This window comes from Gymnoscopelus braueri, assembly GCF_963280865.1.
Source record: "Gymnoscopelus braueri genome assembly, chromosome: 12".
Classification (NCBI taxonomy): domain Eukaryota; kingdom Metazoa; phylum Chordata; class Actinopteri; order Myctophiformes; family Myctophidae; genus Gymnoscopelus; species Gymnoscopelus braueri.
Window position 1 is genome coordinate 35,094,815 of NC_137614.1, and position 19,088 is coordinate 35,113,902.

Genomic DNA, 19,088 nt, shown 5'->3' on the forward strand with positions numbered 1-19,088 from the left:
GCGGCGCAGCTCGATCCAAAACAACTGGTTAGGTTTGACAGCTGGACTTCATGCTATCCTGTGGAGCACCACACGCATGACTGATGGTGTGACACTTTCTTGGTGGAAATAAACCACCGAAAAAAAAAAACAACTGCTCAAGAATTTGAGCTGCTCCAATTACTCGTCCTTAAAAAAAAAAAAAAAAGCAGAGGCACAAGATCACTTGTTGTTTGTACGTAAACCTTGACAGCGGGGTCCGGCGTACATCAAGAGGGGCCGAGGAGCTAACAGTGTACAGTGCGGTTCGGTTTCTAGTGTAACGAAATCCCCCCGCAGTGGCAAGAATGACGAGTGACCTTTCATGTGCCAGGACTTTGAGAACGGAGGCGCCCTGCTGTTACAAAACACTTAACCCATTGATACCTGGAACGCATCTGTGTCACTTTTAGATTTATTTAGGCTATTCAAAAACAGCAGATATACAAGCTCATAGCGCGGCACCGAGTGCCGCGCTACGAGCTTGTATATCTGCTATTTTTGAAAAATCGAGGGAAAAAAATGTGGGTTTTTCTTTCAAAAAATTGTTAGGATTTAGGAGACATTTCTAGAATCTTCTCAGGTCTTAATGGGTTAAGCAAAGAAGGGGATGGGACCTCTTCTGGCTCTGTGTGTATGTGTATGTGTATGTGTGTGTGTGTGTGTGTGTGCGCGTGTGTGTGTGTGTGTGTGTGTGTGTGCGTGTGTGTGTGTGTGTGTGTGTGTGTGTGTGTGTGTGTGTGTGTGCGTGTGACACATTCCTGCTTGGTGAGCGGTACAGCTGGTCTCCAGCAGCAGCAGCAGCAGCAGACATACCGCACTCACGCTCACACTTACCTAAGTCTCTGTCAGACACTTCCCTAATGAGCTCCTGCTCTCTCTGTGAGCCACAGCCCTGGCTACTTGACGTCTGCTGGAGAGTGCCACTGTATGTGTGTGTGTGTGTGTGTGTGTGGGTCTGGGGGGGGGGGTTAACCCATTAAGACCTGAGGCCGCTTCTAAACATTTTCTAAATCCTAACAGTTTTTCGGAAAAAAATTTAAAACATTTTTTTTCACGATTTTTCAAAAATAGCAGATCTACAAGCTCGTAGCGCGGCACTCGGTGCCGCGCTATGAGCTTGTATATCTGCTATTTTTGAATAGCCGAAAGAAATCTAAAAGTGACACAGATGCGTTCCAGGTATTAATGGGTTAAGTGTCTGCGGGGTCAGGGAAAAAGGGGGTGGAGCGAGCACGGATCAGACCCCCTGCTGACATGGCGGCGTGCGGTCGCCGCCACGAGACAGGGAGTGACGTTATTCGTTTTTCTTTTTCCTTTTCCTGTGTTTGACAGCCCCCCCTCTCCTCTCCTCTCCTACTTCTCTCCCATCGCAGGCCATTTTCAAACACAAGCGTATCGCACCAATAAAACACTCTTTAACCACCGACACCCTCCTATGACAGAAATAGCACATCTACAAAGCTCACAGCGTGCCGCTTGCAGATTGCCTATTTCCGCTGTACAACACCGGTGTACAGCGTGTTTATGTAAGCATACAGTATACAGTAGGCCTAGGCAATCTAAAACGACATGCCCATAGTACGGACGGCGGGTTGAAATTGATGATGGTGTTTTTTTTGCGTTTTACACAAATCGCGCTAAGATTTGACAGCAGGGAAAAAGCTGTGCGACACGTATCGTGGGAGGGAATCGAACCCCCTGAGATGGTGAGACAGTCTGGCCTGCGACATACTAAAGCCTATACAACTTGTGCTATAACCACGCCCCCCCTTCTGTGGCCAACGCGGAAGTGCCTAGTCTGCCTACAACAACTGCGGGCTATTTTATAGTTTTGGACCGCGACGGAGGCGCGCCGTCTCAAGCGAACTTGAGCCACGCGAGGCACCACCGAGCGAGCTAAAGCGAGCGATGTTGCCGTGCCTGAACGTTGCGAAGTTCGCTTGGGCCGACTCGGCGCCGTGAGCGAGAGCGATTTGCCCCAACTGCCACTTTAACCCATTAAGGCCTGAGTCCGATTCTTAAAATGTTTTCTAAATCCTAACAGATTTTTGAAAAAAATATAATTTTTTTTTTTTTTACGATTTTTCAAAAATAGCAGATATACAAGCTCATAGCGCGGCACTCGGTGCCGCGCTATGAGCTTGTAGATCTGCTATTTTTTAATAGCCAAAGAAACCTAAAGTGACACACATGCGTTCCAGGTCTAAATGGGTTAAGTGGCTACTGGCCAATCACAGCGCAGTCCTGGCACAAGCGTATCGGCCAATCACAGCGCGTCCTTGCACAAGTGGTATAGGTTTTTGGGATCACGCGTCTGGCCTAAACTTTGCGGGGTAAAGCACGTCAAGCCCCCCCCCCCCTGAGGAGGAAGTTCAATACGAACCATGGGGACGGGACGGTCTCGGTCTGCTCCTACCGTGCGGGCACTCTTCCACATGTACTTCATGTAGGCATAGGTGACGTGGGGGTGCACGGTGGGCAAGGGGTGGTCCAGCTGCTTGGACGGGTCCACTCCCAGCAGGGTCACCAGGGTTTTGTGGGCCAGCGCCTGGAGAGAACACAAAAGACAAGACCGTCAGAAAGATGAAATTTTGCTGATTTTGTTCATACAGTAATGCTGTATGTATATATATATAAATATATATATCATTATAAAATAAGGGGGGAAATCTAATTGGATCACGGGATTCACATAGGAACGATGAGGCTCCAAAGTGGTTCTCAGACTTCATGTGTCAGACTTCAGACCAGTGTTGCCAGATTCTGTGAGAGAAACAAGCAACCAGGTCTAGGAAAACCATGGGCCACATGAGTACTTTAACATGTACGTCAGCTATTTGAAAATAGCAGATCTACAAGCTCACAACGCGTCGCGATGCGACGCGTTGTGAGCTTGTAGATCGGCTATTTTCAAATAAAATCTTGCAGGGAAATTATAATAAGCAGATCTGGCAACCCTGCTTCAGACATGTGATAGACAACGTCACATCAATCGTCAGTTGACTACAAATGTGGGCCAGGTTTCACTGCGATGAGAGAGAGCCCCATTGACTTCCATTATAAAATTGAAGTCAAATATTTCAAAAAGTTTTATGTGAAAAGATATTACTGCAGACACTTATTTGGTCTACTGGGAGAGTGCACGGAAATGTGGCACTAAGCGGTCCAGCAGATTGCAAGATTAGCTCCAGACTCAGACTCAAGACAGACACAGACAGACAGACAGACAGACAGACAGACAGACAGACACTCTTATAGATGGCTAGACTCTTGCAGAATCACATCATGAAAATACCCTATGCTTAGGCCTTCTGTACAATGACGTCAAACGTGTCTTAACATTGCGTTTGATGTCATCTGGTATACACTTCGGTATGTCAAACATAAAAAGACGAAGACAAAGGGTATTTTCCCCCCCACACTATATATATAATCTCCTCACTTCAGAACAATGGGATTTAGGTTCTAAACTGTTATTGTAATCCGTTCTAGATTTCCTGTGCAATGGATTAATGGAACTGAAGTGTGTAGTTTGGAGCTAATGGCATTGCGCACGCAGCACAAATCATTGTCTTTTAATAGACTAACATCTTATATAAACACAATTGACACTCTCACTTCCGAACATTTTAATCACAGAGATGCGTTGAGAATTAGGAGTGAGGGAGACCTCTGAATGTTGTGCGCCCGTCCCCGACTAACGACATTTCCATTGCAGGGTGGCGGGCGCTCTTGCTAAACAACCAAATGGATGATAAGGAATAGTGAGCTGAAAATAGCAGACCTACAAGCTCACAAAGTGTCCACGACGCATTGTGAGCTTATAGATCAGCTATTTTCGGCGTTTCAAACCGTCATGCAGCGAAGTATAAATTAGGCTTAAGAAACTGCAAATAATCGCCCCAGCGTTTCCTCGGACTGGCGTTTAAAACCACACATTTGGTTCCCGACCGCAAATTGCTGACGGGCTAATTTTTGGGGAAATGCGGCAAAACAAAAACTAGAATTGAAAAAATAAAAAACGAGGCTTTACAAAAGAAAACGAAAATAAGCTGTATTGTGTGTTTACAAAACTCAATGAATTTCATACATACACCAAGTGATCTGGGTGGATATGAAATCTGTCTTCCATTTTTTTTTTGCTGCACCAGTTTTAACTACTTAAGCCCTAAAACCCTAAAGCCCTAAACTCTACCCAAAAATAGATTATCTACAAGCTCACAACGTGATGTGGAGTGGCTGGTGAAGCCGTTGCCAAGCCACAGACCTCCACAGTGGAAGGTCTTATCAAACAGAGCAGTCATTCATCCACCCGTGCCTTCCTTCGTGTTTCATCACGTTCCCCACAGCAGCCGACCGGCTCCAATCGGCCAATCACAGCTCTCTTTTCTCACTGACATCATGCCGGATGTGACTGGGGTGATTGCCAATGTGTGTGTGTGTGTGTGTGTGTGTGTGTGTGTGTGTGTGTGTGTGTGTGTGTGTGTGTGTGTGTGTGCCCGTACGTCAGTGGTGGAAAAAAGTACTCAAATTCTTTACTTTAGTAAAAGTACCAATACTGCAATATAAAAATACTAGTAAAAAAAAAAAGTAAAAGTCCAGAATTAAAAGTTTACTTGAGTAAAAGTACAAAGTATTGGCATCAAAATGTACTTAAAGTACCAAAAGTAAAAGTACTAAATATTTGAAAATAGCAGATCTACAAGCTCGCGATGCGACGCGTTGTGAGCTTGTAGATCGGCTATTTTCAAATAGCCTATGTATAAAATAGGTTTAAAGTGGTTAATGTATGTTTTATTATATCATAGTTTATATCTGAAAAGTAACTAGTAACTAAAGTTTTCAAGTAAATGTAGTGGAGTAAAAGTACAATATTAGCCTCTGAGATTTAGTGGAGTAGAAGTAAAAGTATTGTAAATTGGAAACACTCAAGTAAAGTACAAATACCTCAAAATTGAACTTAAGTACAGTACTTAAGTAAATGTACTTAGTTACTTTCCACCACTGCCAGCCGTACGTGCATGCACTCGAGTGTAAGCATGCAAAAAGGGCCTGTCTGCAATCTCGTACAATCAGTTAGAAAAACAGCAGGGTTGTGGAGGAATTATTGTGGCACTTTTACTGGGCACATAAGGGATACTGTTTCCAAACAGCATGATTGGGACGGCCTGTGCATGCTTTCATCAGTGAACATTCAACAAACCGCCTGAAATTAAGTTAAGTTTCACGGCTAGGGTTCACTGCTGTGCCCAGGCCCCTGGGCAAGGACTAATTTCCCTTTTTTCTCGCTTTTTTGTTTGACAAGTGAGAGTTAATCATCTTTGACCGCAACTGAACAATGCATGAAATTATGCTCGGCCCGGGGCTGGCACAGAAGCCTCGGAGCTTTAATAACTATAATACGGTCCCATTAAATCATGTTTCAAAGTAGTCAAACACAATTCAAACCTGAATTACAGCGCTATGAGTACATTTAGTTAGGAGTTTAAGATGTCAAATAGAAGGTTATCTTTTATTAAAAAACACTTTGCCTTAGCCAGAAAATTATGCGTACAATTCTTATCATAAATTCAACGCATTGAGCATGAATCACATATTAGCCAAACAATTAAAATCTGATGTAGGACAAGTGGTATTTGTATGTTTTGGGGTTATTCCATTTGGGTCCCTCGTACTCAACTAATTAACCCAGGGATTAAGCAACAGACCCCCAAATAGCCATAGTCTTTGACTGTGGCCCCCTATTGCGAAATGGCTTAAAAAAAAAGAAAAGAAACGTTCACCCCAGAATAGGGATTCCGGTAAACTACTGTAAGTATATAGGGTTTAAGTGGCTAAATGCTTCACACTTACAATGTACAATGTACAGGCCAGTATTATACTATAAGTGCTGTCAATAGAGCACCGAAGTCCTGACGTCACTCGTTCATCCCCAGGTTTGCGGAAGTAATTTCTCTATGGAGAATAACATTGGGTCATCTTAGAATCGACTCATATAAGAATTGTGGTCCAAAAATAAACACCGCGTGTCGGCGTTATTGTCAGGGAGGAGGTTCTGTATAGTTTATGATAGTCAGTCACTTATATTTGATACAGTCTGTTTCTGGCGAAAATGTAACTAATTTGGCGGAAGTAACATTAGCGTTTTCTCACCGTCAGTTGATGCTTCATATCCATAAGAGTCAACCCGCCGTGGTCATTTGTTTATTTTTGGAACACAGTTCTTATTTGACGCAATATTAAATACGTCTATGGGATTCAGAACGGGGGTGGAAAACTGCAAACCAGGTAGACAAACAAAGGATGTGTAAATGACGTCAGACTTCGGCGGTCTATATAGTACGTGTACAAATTCCATTCTGCTAACAGTTACCTTTTCACATTTTCTAGATTTGTCGTAATATGTTAAACCTCTGAAGTTCTCCCTATCTGTTGTCCTGCCTTTAAGTGGTAAATCATGTGATACAGTAGTAAACAGGGTCTCAGTCAGGGTTGCCACATCTGCTTATTATAATTTCCCAGCAGAATTCTATTTGAAAATAGCCGATCTACAAGCTCACAACGAGCTTGTAGATCTGCTAATTTCAAATAGCTGATGTACATGTTAAAGTACTCATGTGGCCCATATTCGCTTCTTTTGGGCTGGTTTTCCTAGACCTGGCTGCTTGTTTCTCTCACAGAATCTGGCAACGCTGGTCTCAGTACCCATGTTGAGTGTGGTCAATGTGATCTTTGTGGGGGAAGGGCATGAGGCTTGTTTAATGTGTGTGTGTGTGTACTGACCAGGCGTCCGCTCTTTCCACAGAGACTGGCGTACTTGAGCCAGGTCCTCATGTCTTCATGGGGGTTGATGACCAGGGAGCGCACCATCAGAATCCTCTGCCAGTCCTCCACGATGCGCTGGCAACCCTACAGATCAAAGAGACAGAGACACACACACACACACACATACACACACATGCACACAGTTAAAGCTACAATCCAGTACTTATTTTAATTACTTAAACCCCTGTTGTATTTAGTGAACTACTAGAGTTACAACTATACTTTTGACCACCTTTTCCGTCTATACAAAAACCCTTCGCCAAAAATACCCGACCCACAAGCTCACAATGCGTCGCAGGTGCGACGCATTGTGAGCTTGTAGATCTGCAATTTTTGGCTAATGTTCCCCCCCAGAAACTCGGGGTTCAAGTGGTTAATCAATAAACTGTTATTTTAACCAGTCTGTATGATAGAGGATGTTTAATACAATATAACTAGCACATCTGCAGTGGTTGGAGGTGGTTCTCCTTATGATCTTCCATTGAGACATTCAGACCCTGGTGCCTGAAGCTCATAAGCGCAGTATCTCCCCTGGCTGAGCGGGAATTGCCTCTTGGATTGGGCGGTAGAAACTTGGGTCTCTCAAGCGAAAAAGACCTGGGTTTGAATCCCTGGTAGGAGGACATCATCAAGGTTACACATATTGCAGCTTTTAATTGAACTCAGTGTGTTACAAAATGGAACCATTTGCACACTTTCAGAGTTAACGGAGGAGGAGTTTTACGGAATAACAAGTGGGTCACACACGTGAGAGGATGAGATGTGTGTGTGTGTGTGTGTGTCTTTGTGTGAGGGGGGATCAGGGCTTAACGATGTCCAGTGGGGGTCAGGGCCAAACATGTCCGATGTAGGTCCCATGGGACCTACATGGTTAACAAGGCTGCTTTTCTCCCTTGCTCGAACACGTGCGTAAAAACCCACTCACGTGTGAAACACGACAATGTGCGCGTTAAGCGATGGCACAGCGTTCATATGCGATGGAACGACTCCAGTCTTTTGAGGCAACAGAGAACGAGTGTGTGTGTGTGTGTGTGTGTGTGTGTGTGTGTGTGTGTTTGAGAAACAGACAGAGAGAGAGAGAGAGAGAGAGAGAGAAAGAGCAGGGGGTTGAAGAGGGTTGCGGTGTGACTCCCTGACAGATGTGTGAGGTTAGCCACCAATAAATCACTTTGAGGGGAGGGAGAGGATGGGGGGAGGGGGGCCAGTGGTTGACGAAGTACTCAGATTTCTTACGTAAAGTAAAAGTAGCATATTACCACAACATAAAAACACTAAGTAAAAAGGTCTGTATTAAAAGTTTGACTCGAGTACAAGTGCAAAAGTATTGGCATCAAAAAGTACTAAAATACTTTGATCTAGCATGAGCACAACGAGTCACATGCAAGGCGTTGTGAGCTTAATTGGTTAATGTATGCTACTGTATGTAATAATAATCTAAATCTGCAAATGTACCAGTAATTACATCTGCAAAGTAAGTAGTAATTAGCTGTCAAATAAATGTAGTGCAGTAAAAAGTACAATATTCTCCTCTGAAATGTAGTGGAGTAGAAGCATCAAAAAATTGAAATGCTCCAGTAAAGTGAAAGTAACAAAAAAAAAAGTACAGTACTTGAGTAAATGTACTTAGTTACCTGTCAAGCCACGCTGCCCGTCTCTGCTGCGGCCATTACGGACCCTGCGTGCGTGTGTTTGTTCAGGGAGCCCCCCCCCCCCATACCCTCCTCCACCTCCTCAAACACTAACTTCATCTTTTTATGAACGGAAAACGTCACTGTGATCAAGGAGGCCTCATTTTACCACGCTGGTGTGTGTGTGTGTGTGTGTGTGTGTGTGTGTGTGTGTGTGTGTGTGTGTGTGTGTGTGTGTGTGTGTGTGTGTGTGTGCACGTGATGTGGACCTATGTACCCCTCCGGGGAGACTTTGAAGAGAATGGAAAAACCACCTTGTTTGGCTGTTGTCACGGCAACAGGTGGAGTTAAAGGGAGTTGTGTCTGTGTGTGGAGACGTTGGCAGTCCGAGACATCGGAACCAGTGTGAAGTCCATGGAATGAAGTGGCTGATAGCTGATTAAATGTTTTCTTTGTTTGTGTTAAAATATCTTTAAATTAGTATTATAATTTGTTAACGCCAAAATTACGGCAATAAAAATGAAAAACAACGATTCAGTGCAGTTAATTTACGAAAAAACACCAAAAAGTTAAAATACAGAGATGAGAGGTTTCGGCCCGACGGCGTACGATATACTGATACGTCCTACACAGGGATTATGGAACACGTCATATTGAACAGAGCAGGGAGCCAGGATACCACGCTGTCATGCATAAACCAACGGCAGATATCGCAGATCAAAAGGACCCGCCTGCAACGTCGCTGAACCCATTTACACTTCCCTCGGCGTGCACAGACAAGACGGTAGCCGCTCGAGCGAGGCCGTGGTGTGATTCGGTTATATAGCAGCTGTAAAAATAAACCCTTTGAAATCCATCTCAAAGCGCGGTTTAATATCTTGGACGCGTATTAGGGATTTTTGCGTTGAGTTAGTGACATTCCTCCAACCGGCGGGGCGATTTGTGGTTCTCCTGCATTATTTTGACAGCGTTTTATCAGGTATGACTGTAATTGCCATAATGGCGGTAATCGCGATCCGTCTGAGAGGAAGCAACGTGTTCTGGATAGGCTTTCAGCCGTGCGTTACGCAAACGTGACACGCGAGGGAATTCCTCGCAAACGTGACGTTCCAGAGTTTTAAATCTTACCTTCTACCACTTCCTATGAACAGGGGAAAATAACTACATAATGTATCGTCTCTACAGACAGTTCTGTGTCTTTCATGTTCAGCATATGTGTGTGTGTGTGTGTGTACTTTATATATGGGGTGATTAACATCAGGAAACGCGTCCTAATTTACAAGATGAAGCTGGATTTACAGACATGTGTCTATCTGCCAAACTGTACTGTCTGTTCACGTCTGCCAAAAGCAAAAGAGGTCTTTCCGCAATGCCGCCTTTGGAGTGTGTTGTTCCCCTGGCACTAGGCCTCAATTTCTGTGCAATCGCACATATACACACACTCAGGTGTGTGTCTTTGTGACACGTGCGTCTGCACACACATACCTGGAGTCTTTCCCACCACGTTTGGCGAATGATCTCCCTTCGCTCTGGGACCAGCTTGTACTGGATTACCTCCTCGAGCTCGGATAGCATCTGGCACGATACCATGGCCTGGGAACGAACACACACACACACACACACACACACACACACACACACACACACACACACACACACACACACACACACACACACACACACACACACACACACACACACACACACACACACACACACACACACACACACACACTCTTAATTGGGCAATATATCTATTATCAAAGACCTCGTGTTAGGATTATAACCTTTCAACAGTCCAAATGGGATTGTTAATTTCATTGCTCCGTGAGGCGCTGTTCTCAACGTTTATATGGAATCCTTGAGGCTGACATGGTGTTACTCTGGTACATCTGGTAAATCTGGTGTGCACACAAATGTGTGCACATATGACCTTAATGTGTCAAAATCCATGGCCTGTGCCCCATCTGGGACCGTATAGGGTTCTGTACATTGGCCATTCAGAGTTTAAATGTCTGCCGTCTGCTGTGGTGGATTTGCGATGTCTGAAGTCCGTGCTACAGAGTTCGAAACATCCAAAATGTGCGCCGAAAATAGCTGATCACCGTGACGCGTTGTGAGCCAGTAGATCAGCTATTTTTGGCACACGACATGCATTAAAAATGAAAGTATAAATCAGGTTTAACATGTGTGGTTGATTTGCAATATCTGGTGTCGGTGCTACAGAGTTTGAAACATCCGAATTTTACGATTCGCCGCATAACGATAATTTTGTTGTTGGACCCAGGCCCTCCGTACATGACTGTGGAGAATGAGCTGGTTGACTGATATACTGTATGGAGCTGAATCCTGTGTGTGTGGTCTTAGAAGAGGGGATGGGGGGATGGGTGGGGGGGCTGTGGGTCCTTACTCCGTAAGCTCGACTGTAGCTCTCTCCAGCCATGGCCGTCAGCTCGGCATCCAGCAGGTCCCTGGCTTTGTCGATGCACTGCGAACAAAAAAAACAGGGTCACCCTCTAATATTTGTCTGCTGAAATCATTTTTAATTTCCTAGTCCAGGTTAACCCATTAAGACCTGAGGCGATTCTTAAAAATGTTTTCTAAATCCAAATATTTTTTCAAGATTTTTCAAAAATAGCAGCTCTACAAGCTCATAGCGTGGCACTCGGTGCCGCGCTATGAGCTTGTATATCTGCTATCTTTGAATAGCCAAAGAAATCTAAAGTGACACAGATGCGTTCCAGGTCTTAATGGGTTAATATCCTGTCATTAGGCAATACTCTCTGGTCCAACTCCAGGGGAGAAATGAAGCCAACTTATTTTCCGTGAAATCTGAATTTAATACCACACCGACCCAAACACACACACGTGAAGAGTGACGCACCCAGTGTGAACTTGAAACACCCACCACCCCAAACATATTGTGTTTTCTGTTTGGTCAAAGTCATTTTGAAGCTTACCATCGACAACCCTGGAAGTTTCTCGTACACGGCAGCAATACACTGCTGCATCACAAAGCATTGATATAGAGATTTTACTATCCCACACGCACACTTTCTGACATGAACAATAAAGCCATCACACGTTTAGCACTCACAAAATCAAATGACACTGATCATCCCCTACATCTTACCTTCAGACTCATGCAATCTGGACGAAGATACGGAACTTTGAAATGGCAAAAGGTTTTAGTAGGAGTTTTGTCCTATCCTTTTGAACTATTATTATTAATCTCGTTTTCTCTCACAAGAAACTGATTTGACACAGATCAGAGCAAACGGGTGGGGCGTGATGTCACAAACCCACTCGCCAAGCAAAGCCTCATCAAAGCCATGCATTCTGATATGCACGCCTATGTCCACATCTGATTGGACAACAGACCAACGTGGGACATTGCTGAAGCACAGGCACGTGTGTCTGTGTGTTTCACGACACACGCAACACATGTTGCTGTCAGAGTATTTTCTCTAGTCTACCAGGCAGAAGAGAGAAGAAACAGCTAGAAGGTCCTGGGTTCGATTCCCACAGGGGTCGCTGTGGGCGCTGGGGGCGTGTTCTCTCCTCCGCGTCATCAGCGCCCATACCCTAGGTGGGGTTGGCGAAAGGGCCTTTCTGTGTGGAGTTTGCATGTTCTCCCCGTGTCTCCTAGGGTAGGTACCCTCACAAAAACATGCAGTAATCCTGGTCACTATACTGCCTCCCCCTGGCCAGCCGGGGCGCCTGATGGAGGGGAAGGGAACTGGTTGGAATAACGTGTTCCTTCCACGCGCTACGTCCAACCAGGGAAACTCCCCCCTGTCAGGTGACAAGAAGGTCAGTTGGCTCTCATGCATTGAAGGAGGCATAAGCTCGGCCCTGGCCTCCCTAGGTTGGCAGAGGTAAAGGTAGTGCCCAGGATTACATAGACAATTGGCACTGGGTGTTAAAAATAGGGTTACAAAATCGTGGGATAAAAAATTAATTAAAAAAAAAAGAAGAGAGAAGAAACAAGGATTCATGTTTGCACAGAAGCAGAACGTTTATTCTATCACTGCCTACATTGTGTTGTAGACATAACATTGTGGCAATACTGGGTTACTATTTACGTTGCAATTCAAGTAATCGTAGAAATGTGATTATATTAAACATTGTATATTAAAATGTATATAAAACGTGTACTACGTGTCACTCCTTGACTCTTTCCCCATTTCCTGTCAAATCTCCACTGTAAAATCAATAAAGGCAGAAATCCCCAAAGATATCTTAAAAAATGTAATAAAATATTGAGCCCCGGTGAGTTAAATATTGCATCTTGCCATAGTGATACAGGTGTTTGTGTTTGAGTGCAGGACTGCAGGGGCGTGGAGAGTGTGTCATATTGGTGTATTAATGAGGGCTTGATTCTAAAGGTGTGGCATACTGGCATAATCAATCAGGTTCAGCAATGCTAAATGAGGGCAAAGATCCTTTATGAACGTTTTTGGTCCAGAAAAATACTTGACACGTACATTTATTGAAGATGGTTTTTCAGTGGAATTAAACCACACCATGGGATGTGTGAAATGGGTCTTTAATGCAACCCTCCTCCAATGTATGATGAACTCAAAGTAATAATTTTATACACGATACTGACAATAATACAAAAAGACCGTTATATGGACTTTATAAGCATCTGCGTCTGTGATCTGTGTGACCAGACCTCAGTAGCACTCCAGTCTCTCTCCAAGCAAAATGTGGCATTTCCTCAGCAGTGGAAAGAGTACGTGAACTCCAAAACCCCATAACGCACCCGTCCCCCGCGCCAAACCGCCCTGAGCCACGCCAACCGCAGCCACCTCGGCCGCATCGGGAGCGACCCAGGCTCGGGCATGAGGTGTCTGGGCGCAGAGACAAACCCTTTGATCCGAGGCATCGTGTCCGCGGACACACTGCCAAGAGTGACACATTAGAGAGGCCGCTCGTATAGCACAGGGAGTAAATGGTTTTGATGCGAGTGCTGAGTGCCAGCTGTTTTATGAGGGAAGAGGCAAACGGAACAGCTGAGGACAGCGGCGAGAGAGTTACGCAACGCAAGGTCGAGGGAAGTTATGCGCATCGTCACGCGAGGCCGCCCTCATGTGTTTTTTTGGACACATTTAAAAGGCATTCGTAGAGGTGGGGTCGGGGTGGGGGGGGGGGGGGTATAATAAGATTCGAAAAGGAAAACAAAACAGGACTGGTTATTATAACACGACTGGCGGACAGATAGACAGAGAGAAACACCGTAGACAACGGAAAGCAGAGGGGATGATGTTAGGGAGGAAAGCCCCCTGACATCGTGTTGTGTGTGGGGGGGGGGGGGGGGGGGGCTGTAATTGGGGACTGCTGTCAGGGGGGCTGTCGGAGGCAGGAACACGCAGCTGTTTCAGCCTGCCTCCCAGCAATTACTTTCTTGCAGAGGGGAGGGGGGGGAGGAGAGTGATGGCGTGCCAAAACACCTCGACAGACGCACACAACAAGAAGGGGGGGGGGGGGCAGGGGGGTCGTCGGGAAGAGGTGACAATGAGGCTTGTTTCTTTTACAGCCTGGAGTCAGTTATACAGCTCTGTTGACTTTAGGGCTTACAGCTCCGGGGGCCTCGGCTGAGAAATGTGCAGTCCAGACGACTGACTCCTGATAAATGCAGTGTCTGGGGGTCTGTGGCGTTCAGACGTTGAGCACAAACAAATAAGAGAGAAGCCATCTCCGTTCCTCTTACCTGCACTTCCCGTGCTCGTGTTCTCGTTGTTAACGAGGCTGCAACATTGCACTGTGCCATGAGATGACTCCACGTTAACGGATAGGACCGAATAAAAACCCAATTAAAGGCCCAAAACATGGATGAAGACCTATTCGTCTTGTGTTAACCACCACTTTCAACCTGGCATCCATGTTTTGTCATTATAGCTGAACATTTTCAACAACAAAAAACTAAAACTAAACAAAAAATAATTTCAACAAAGGGGCGAGAATAACAGATCTACAAGCTTGCGCTTGTAGATCTATAATCATCAATCTTGGCATACTTGGCCCACTGTTGTGTCTACACTTGATCGCCGGAACAGACCAATCACTGAGAGATTTACAACACGGGACTTGTGTTGCTATAACCTTTCAGACGGATGCACGCTATGAGTCCCAGAGCACACGTTCGGGGGTTGTCGGGAAGCGGGGTGGGGGAGGGGGGGGGGGCGGCGGAGGGAGGTTGTGAGGGGTGGCGGGGGGCACGGATTCGAAAGGACTTAAGCGTGAGGATTACCTACCCTGATCCGCAAGACTAATCTGAGCTCATGTTTGACATTCAAGCCTTCGCCCCCTCTCTCTCCCCCACATCTGCTTCTCGTTCGCCCTCTCTCCTCCGCTCGACGCGACCGGACCCGCCGTCGGGAAGAAAAAAAAAACAACAACCTTGAATGACAACGGGGATGGCGCGGCCCCCACCTGGATGCGATTGTGATCACGGTGAAAGAGTTAACTGGGCTGGATGAACCCAGAGAGACTTCGCTGGCATCCAGCCTGAACCGGTCCCGTCTCCGGGGACCGTGAGCTCATCATCAACCCTCCTCGAGATGAGGGAAACACCACCAGCGACCACCACCAAACTTTGTTGATGCTGGGCTGTGGAGGGGGGTGTGTGTGTGTGTGTGTGTGTGTGCGCGTGCACGTGGGGTAACAGGCTCTTTATGTGCCAGCAATGGGTGCATAGCGAGGATGATTTATGATGGAGGGACTTATGTAAAATTTCCACGCCTGGGAAGTACCACAGTGTAGAGGGAAATAAAAAAAAACGTGTAGAATTTTATTCATCTTAACCCATTGAGACCTGAAGCCGATTCTACATGTCTCCTAAATCTCAACAGTATTCTGAAAAACGTATATTTCTATATCAGTGGTTCTCAATCTTTTTCATGTCAAGGACCCCCAAAATTATATGTATTTGGCCGCGGACCCCCATCAAAATATTTTGTTCCAGGGACCCCCAGAAGCAACGATTTGAGTTAAAAATGTTCGCTTTAAAAATATATATATTCAAAGATTTGCACACATTTTCACGATTTTTCAAAAATAGCAGATCTACAAGCTCATAGCGCGGCACTCGGTGCCGCGCTATGAGCTTGTATATCTGCTATTTTTGAATAGCCCATAGTGTAAAATAATGCTTTTTAGCTCAAATCTAAAAATGACACAGTTCCAGGTCTTAATGGGTTAATGAAAGCTCTCATTTGGGAGGGAGAAGCGGGGGCGGACGGACGGGGGGAGGGGTGAGCTTGATTATGTCTGGACCAGCGACAAGGGCTGTTTCTTTCTTTTCTTTTCCTGTTTAAAATAATTTCTTCACCGTGTTCTTTTTCCACACGGTTTTTAATGACCGGCGTAAACTTTTCACACCTTCGTAATAAAGTCTAACGCGACTGGCAGGAGTGCGAGGGGAGGCTGGTCGAGAGATCCCCATATGGCCTTTATGTCTTTATGGGATGTTTTCTAAAAATACATACGCCTCCAATGTACACGTACTGTAAAGCAACGCAGACGGTTTCGGCCGTCGTGGTGTGGGGGGCGGGGCAGAGGGACGGCGGCGTCACTCACCTGCTGGGCCAACGAGAAGAGGTCCTGATGCAGCGCGAGCACGGCCCGGTAGAAGGCGCCGTCGTGCGTGTCCCTGGGGATCATGCACGTGTACTCCTCCATGCTGTCCCAGTGTCCTGGAGAGGAACAACCACATTCAAATCAGCTGCATCCAATGACTCACTTAAAAAAAAAACGAAAAAAAAAACGGCAGGTGACGTCATCATTATGCGACACCGTGTGCATGTCATGATGTCATAACGACGCGTCGACACGTCAGCTAAGTATAGAGGGTTAAACCCATTGAGGCCTGAGGTTCCGATTCTACAAAATGTCTTCTAAATCCTGACAGTTTTTTGAAAAAAACATATGTTGCTATTTATTTATTATTTTATTTATTCACAAAACATTGATCAACATGTCAGTTATTCACGTCCAAGTAAATGAGCCAGAGTTAGCCAGAGTTGGCAAATTTTCATCTGTAGTCCCTGAGCAGGCCGTTAAAAAAAAGTGGTATAGTTATCCATACAAAAAGACACATCGTCAACAATACAAAACAAGTAGACATAGTAGAAGACAAAACAAATACAGTAAAATATGAGAAGACTCAGTGATTAATGGAGCCGAAATTTACTCATGATTACAAATTTGGTTAGCTTTAACCAAATGTCAGTGGTTCTCAAAATCCTTCATGTCAAGGACCTCAAAATGAATATGTATTTGGCCGCGGACCCCCCCATCTCAAAATATGTTGTTCCAGGGACCCCCAGCAGCAAAGATTTGAGTTAAAAACATTTTCACGATCTTTCAAAAATAGCAGATCTACAAGTTCATAGAAAATAACAAAATAAAAAGAAATTAAACAAAAATAAAACGATTCACAGGAGGCCAAGTTTCTCGTGATAAGTACCTGGAACCAAAAGTGAGTGGCGTCGACTGGAGTTAAGAGTACAGTGGAGAAGCAGGATAACAGAGAGATGTCTACAAATCTGAAGGATGATTATGGAACACACACAGTTACACCACACAATTTACAGTAGGCCTTACGGTGATTACAGTAGGTCTTCAGGTGAGGCTCGTATCCAGGGTGATATGCAACAGCAGCATAATCTTACTTGTCTTAGTATAACAACATTACAATACGATTGGATTAACGGGGAGTGACAATAAGGACAGGGTCAAGAGCTAAGCTTATTTTATTATTCTTTACCTGAAACTAGGGTGGATTTGAGTGAGTGCTGAGGAAAATTTGGGGAAGCGGATTCAGGAGGGAGACTTTTTTAACAATGGTTGTCTCTATTCCTTAAAGCCACATCAGAGCAAGCAGAGAATAAAATAAAAATAAAACGGCCTTAATATTTAGTTTCCCGCTAAAGGACGCCCTGGAGCACACTCTCAACGTTTCACGCTGTGTGTACGGAGGTTTACAGTTCAACGTTGTAGGGCCATGAAGCCGCAAGGCCACAGGGGGTTGGATCTTGCAGTAAAGTGCTGGCACACAGGGTCAGTTTGGATGGGGGCGGGCGGGTGTTTTTCTCCACCACTGCACGTTATGATATGTCGATGTTCTGAGTCAATGCCATTCCCATCTGGATATAAGGACTGGGCAGAGAGAGGTTGGGGGGTTGTGGGGGGGATTCGTTTTCATTAGTGCTTTGGCTCCCAGCTGCAGAGCGAGGATGTATTGAACGCTCTCTCTCTGCAGACGTCCTGCGCTTCGAAGTGCTACTACGCAGTCAAACTGAGTGTCAATTGAACCCTGTGAGCATAAAAGATTGACCTTGACCTTTGCTTTACTCCCACTATTTGTTTTATTGTGTTTATTACGGTGTTTTATTGCTTTTATTTTATTGCTTATTTTATGTACTGTTTTATTGATGGTGCTATTTTCCATGATCCTTCCGTTTTCTTTTTGTAATTATTCCCAAGATTTCTTCCTTTTCTTCAAGGCATGTCCCACCCGACTGAGGGTCAAAGGACAGGGAGTTTTGTTTTGTTTCCTTTGTTAGATGTGTGCCTGTAAAGCCCCTTGAGACTGGAACAGTGATGAATCTGTACTTGACTTGACTTGCGGTGTACTTTGTTTGTATTTGGTAGTACAATGTGCAGCAATTACTAGGACCCCTCTGGAGCGCACTTTTAAGTACTTTGTAGTGGTTAAAGTATACTGGTTTTCGATTTGTTCATCAATGAAACCAGCTTATTATGAGTGTTAAAGCTCCCATGTGAAGACTTTTTGAGCTGGTTACCTAGACCCCAGGCTGCGGCGGCAGCCATGCGCGCCATCTTGGCCTGAGTCTCCTCGCTGACCAGTGTCCACTCCTCGCAGCACTGCTGGTGCAGCTGGCCCCTGGCGGACAAGACACACAAAACACAAGCATCCAGTTAATACAATGGCGTTGACATTCTGCTTCCCTAACGTGTGCACAAAAACAACAAAGAGGGACGGAAGGGTGGAGACTGGAGAGCGTTCCCGCGTCAATCAAAGCAGAGAGGTTCTTTGAAGATCATTAAAGGCGAGGAAATTAATATCTTCCATTTTGCAAAGCGCCATTTGATCAGCTGGCTCCCCGAGCTTGGCCGGCCGCAATTGGCAGGGGATGAGAAGGACGGGTGACCCGACAGCTAAACACAAGAGAGGAGCTCCGCCTTGGCGAGAACCTGGTTTCTATTACGTCAACCATTATCTATTTATTCATTAATTCTTTTTTTTATTTTTATGGCTGGATGTTTTAAAGCTGTGCAGGGGCCTGCACACAGCTCTGACCACTATCGAATATCCCCAGTAAAAGGTTTGATGTTACTGTCGGGGGTCATCTGACAAAGTCTAATTCCACATTAACAACAATCAGCGCTGCATCTCGCTTCACTCCGGGAGAAACATGTGGTTCCCACCAAAGACGATGAACAGGGTTAGTTATGAGAGAGAGAAATGCATACGGAGAGAGATATATACAGGTTTAGAAAGGTGGATCACTTCCCCAGCTGCCTGGCTGGTGTACAGTATCGTATATGAGACGTACAAGAACAAAAGGCCCCAGTGCGTGCCTT

At 45.2% G+C, this 19,088-nt stretch overlaps 1 protein-coding gene across 4 annotated transcripts in view; it reads right to left on the reverse strand.

The window, feature by feature from the left end:
- Window positions 1-19,088, reverse strand: part of mtor (mechanistic target of rapamycin kinase) — a 155,244-nt gene that overhangs the window by 28,369 nt on the left and 107,787 nt on the right. For 2 of the 4 annotated variants that reach the window (XM_080445025.1, XM_080445024.1), the window contains exons 31-36: window positions 18,287-18,387; window positions 16,059-16,174; window positions 10,885-10,962; window positions 9,960-10,067; window positions 6,805-6,930; window positions 2,438-2,569 (exon numbers count right to left, since the gene is read on the reverse strand). In XM_080445025.1, the coding sequence (XP_080301151.1) occupies window positions 2,438-2,569; window positions 6,805-6,930; window positions 9,960-10,067; window positions 10,885-10,962; window positions 16,059-16,174; window positions 18,287-18,387 (661 nt within the window). Of the gene's footprint in view, window positions 1-2,404; window positions 2,570-6,804; window positions 6,931-9,959; window positions 10,068-10,884; window positions 10,963-16,058; window positions 16,175-18,286; window positions 18,388-19,088 lie in introns of all 4 variants that reach the window. The other 2 variants (XM_080445023.1, XM_080445022.1) reach the window with 1 other exon arrangement.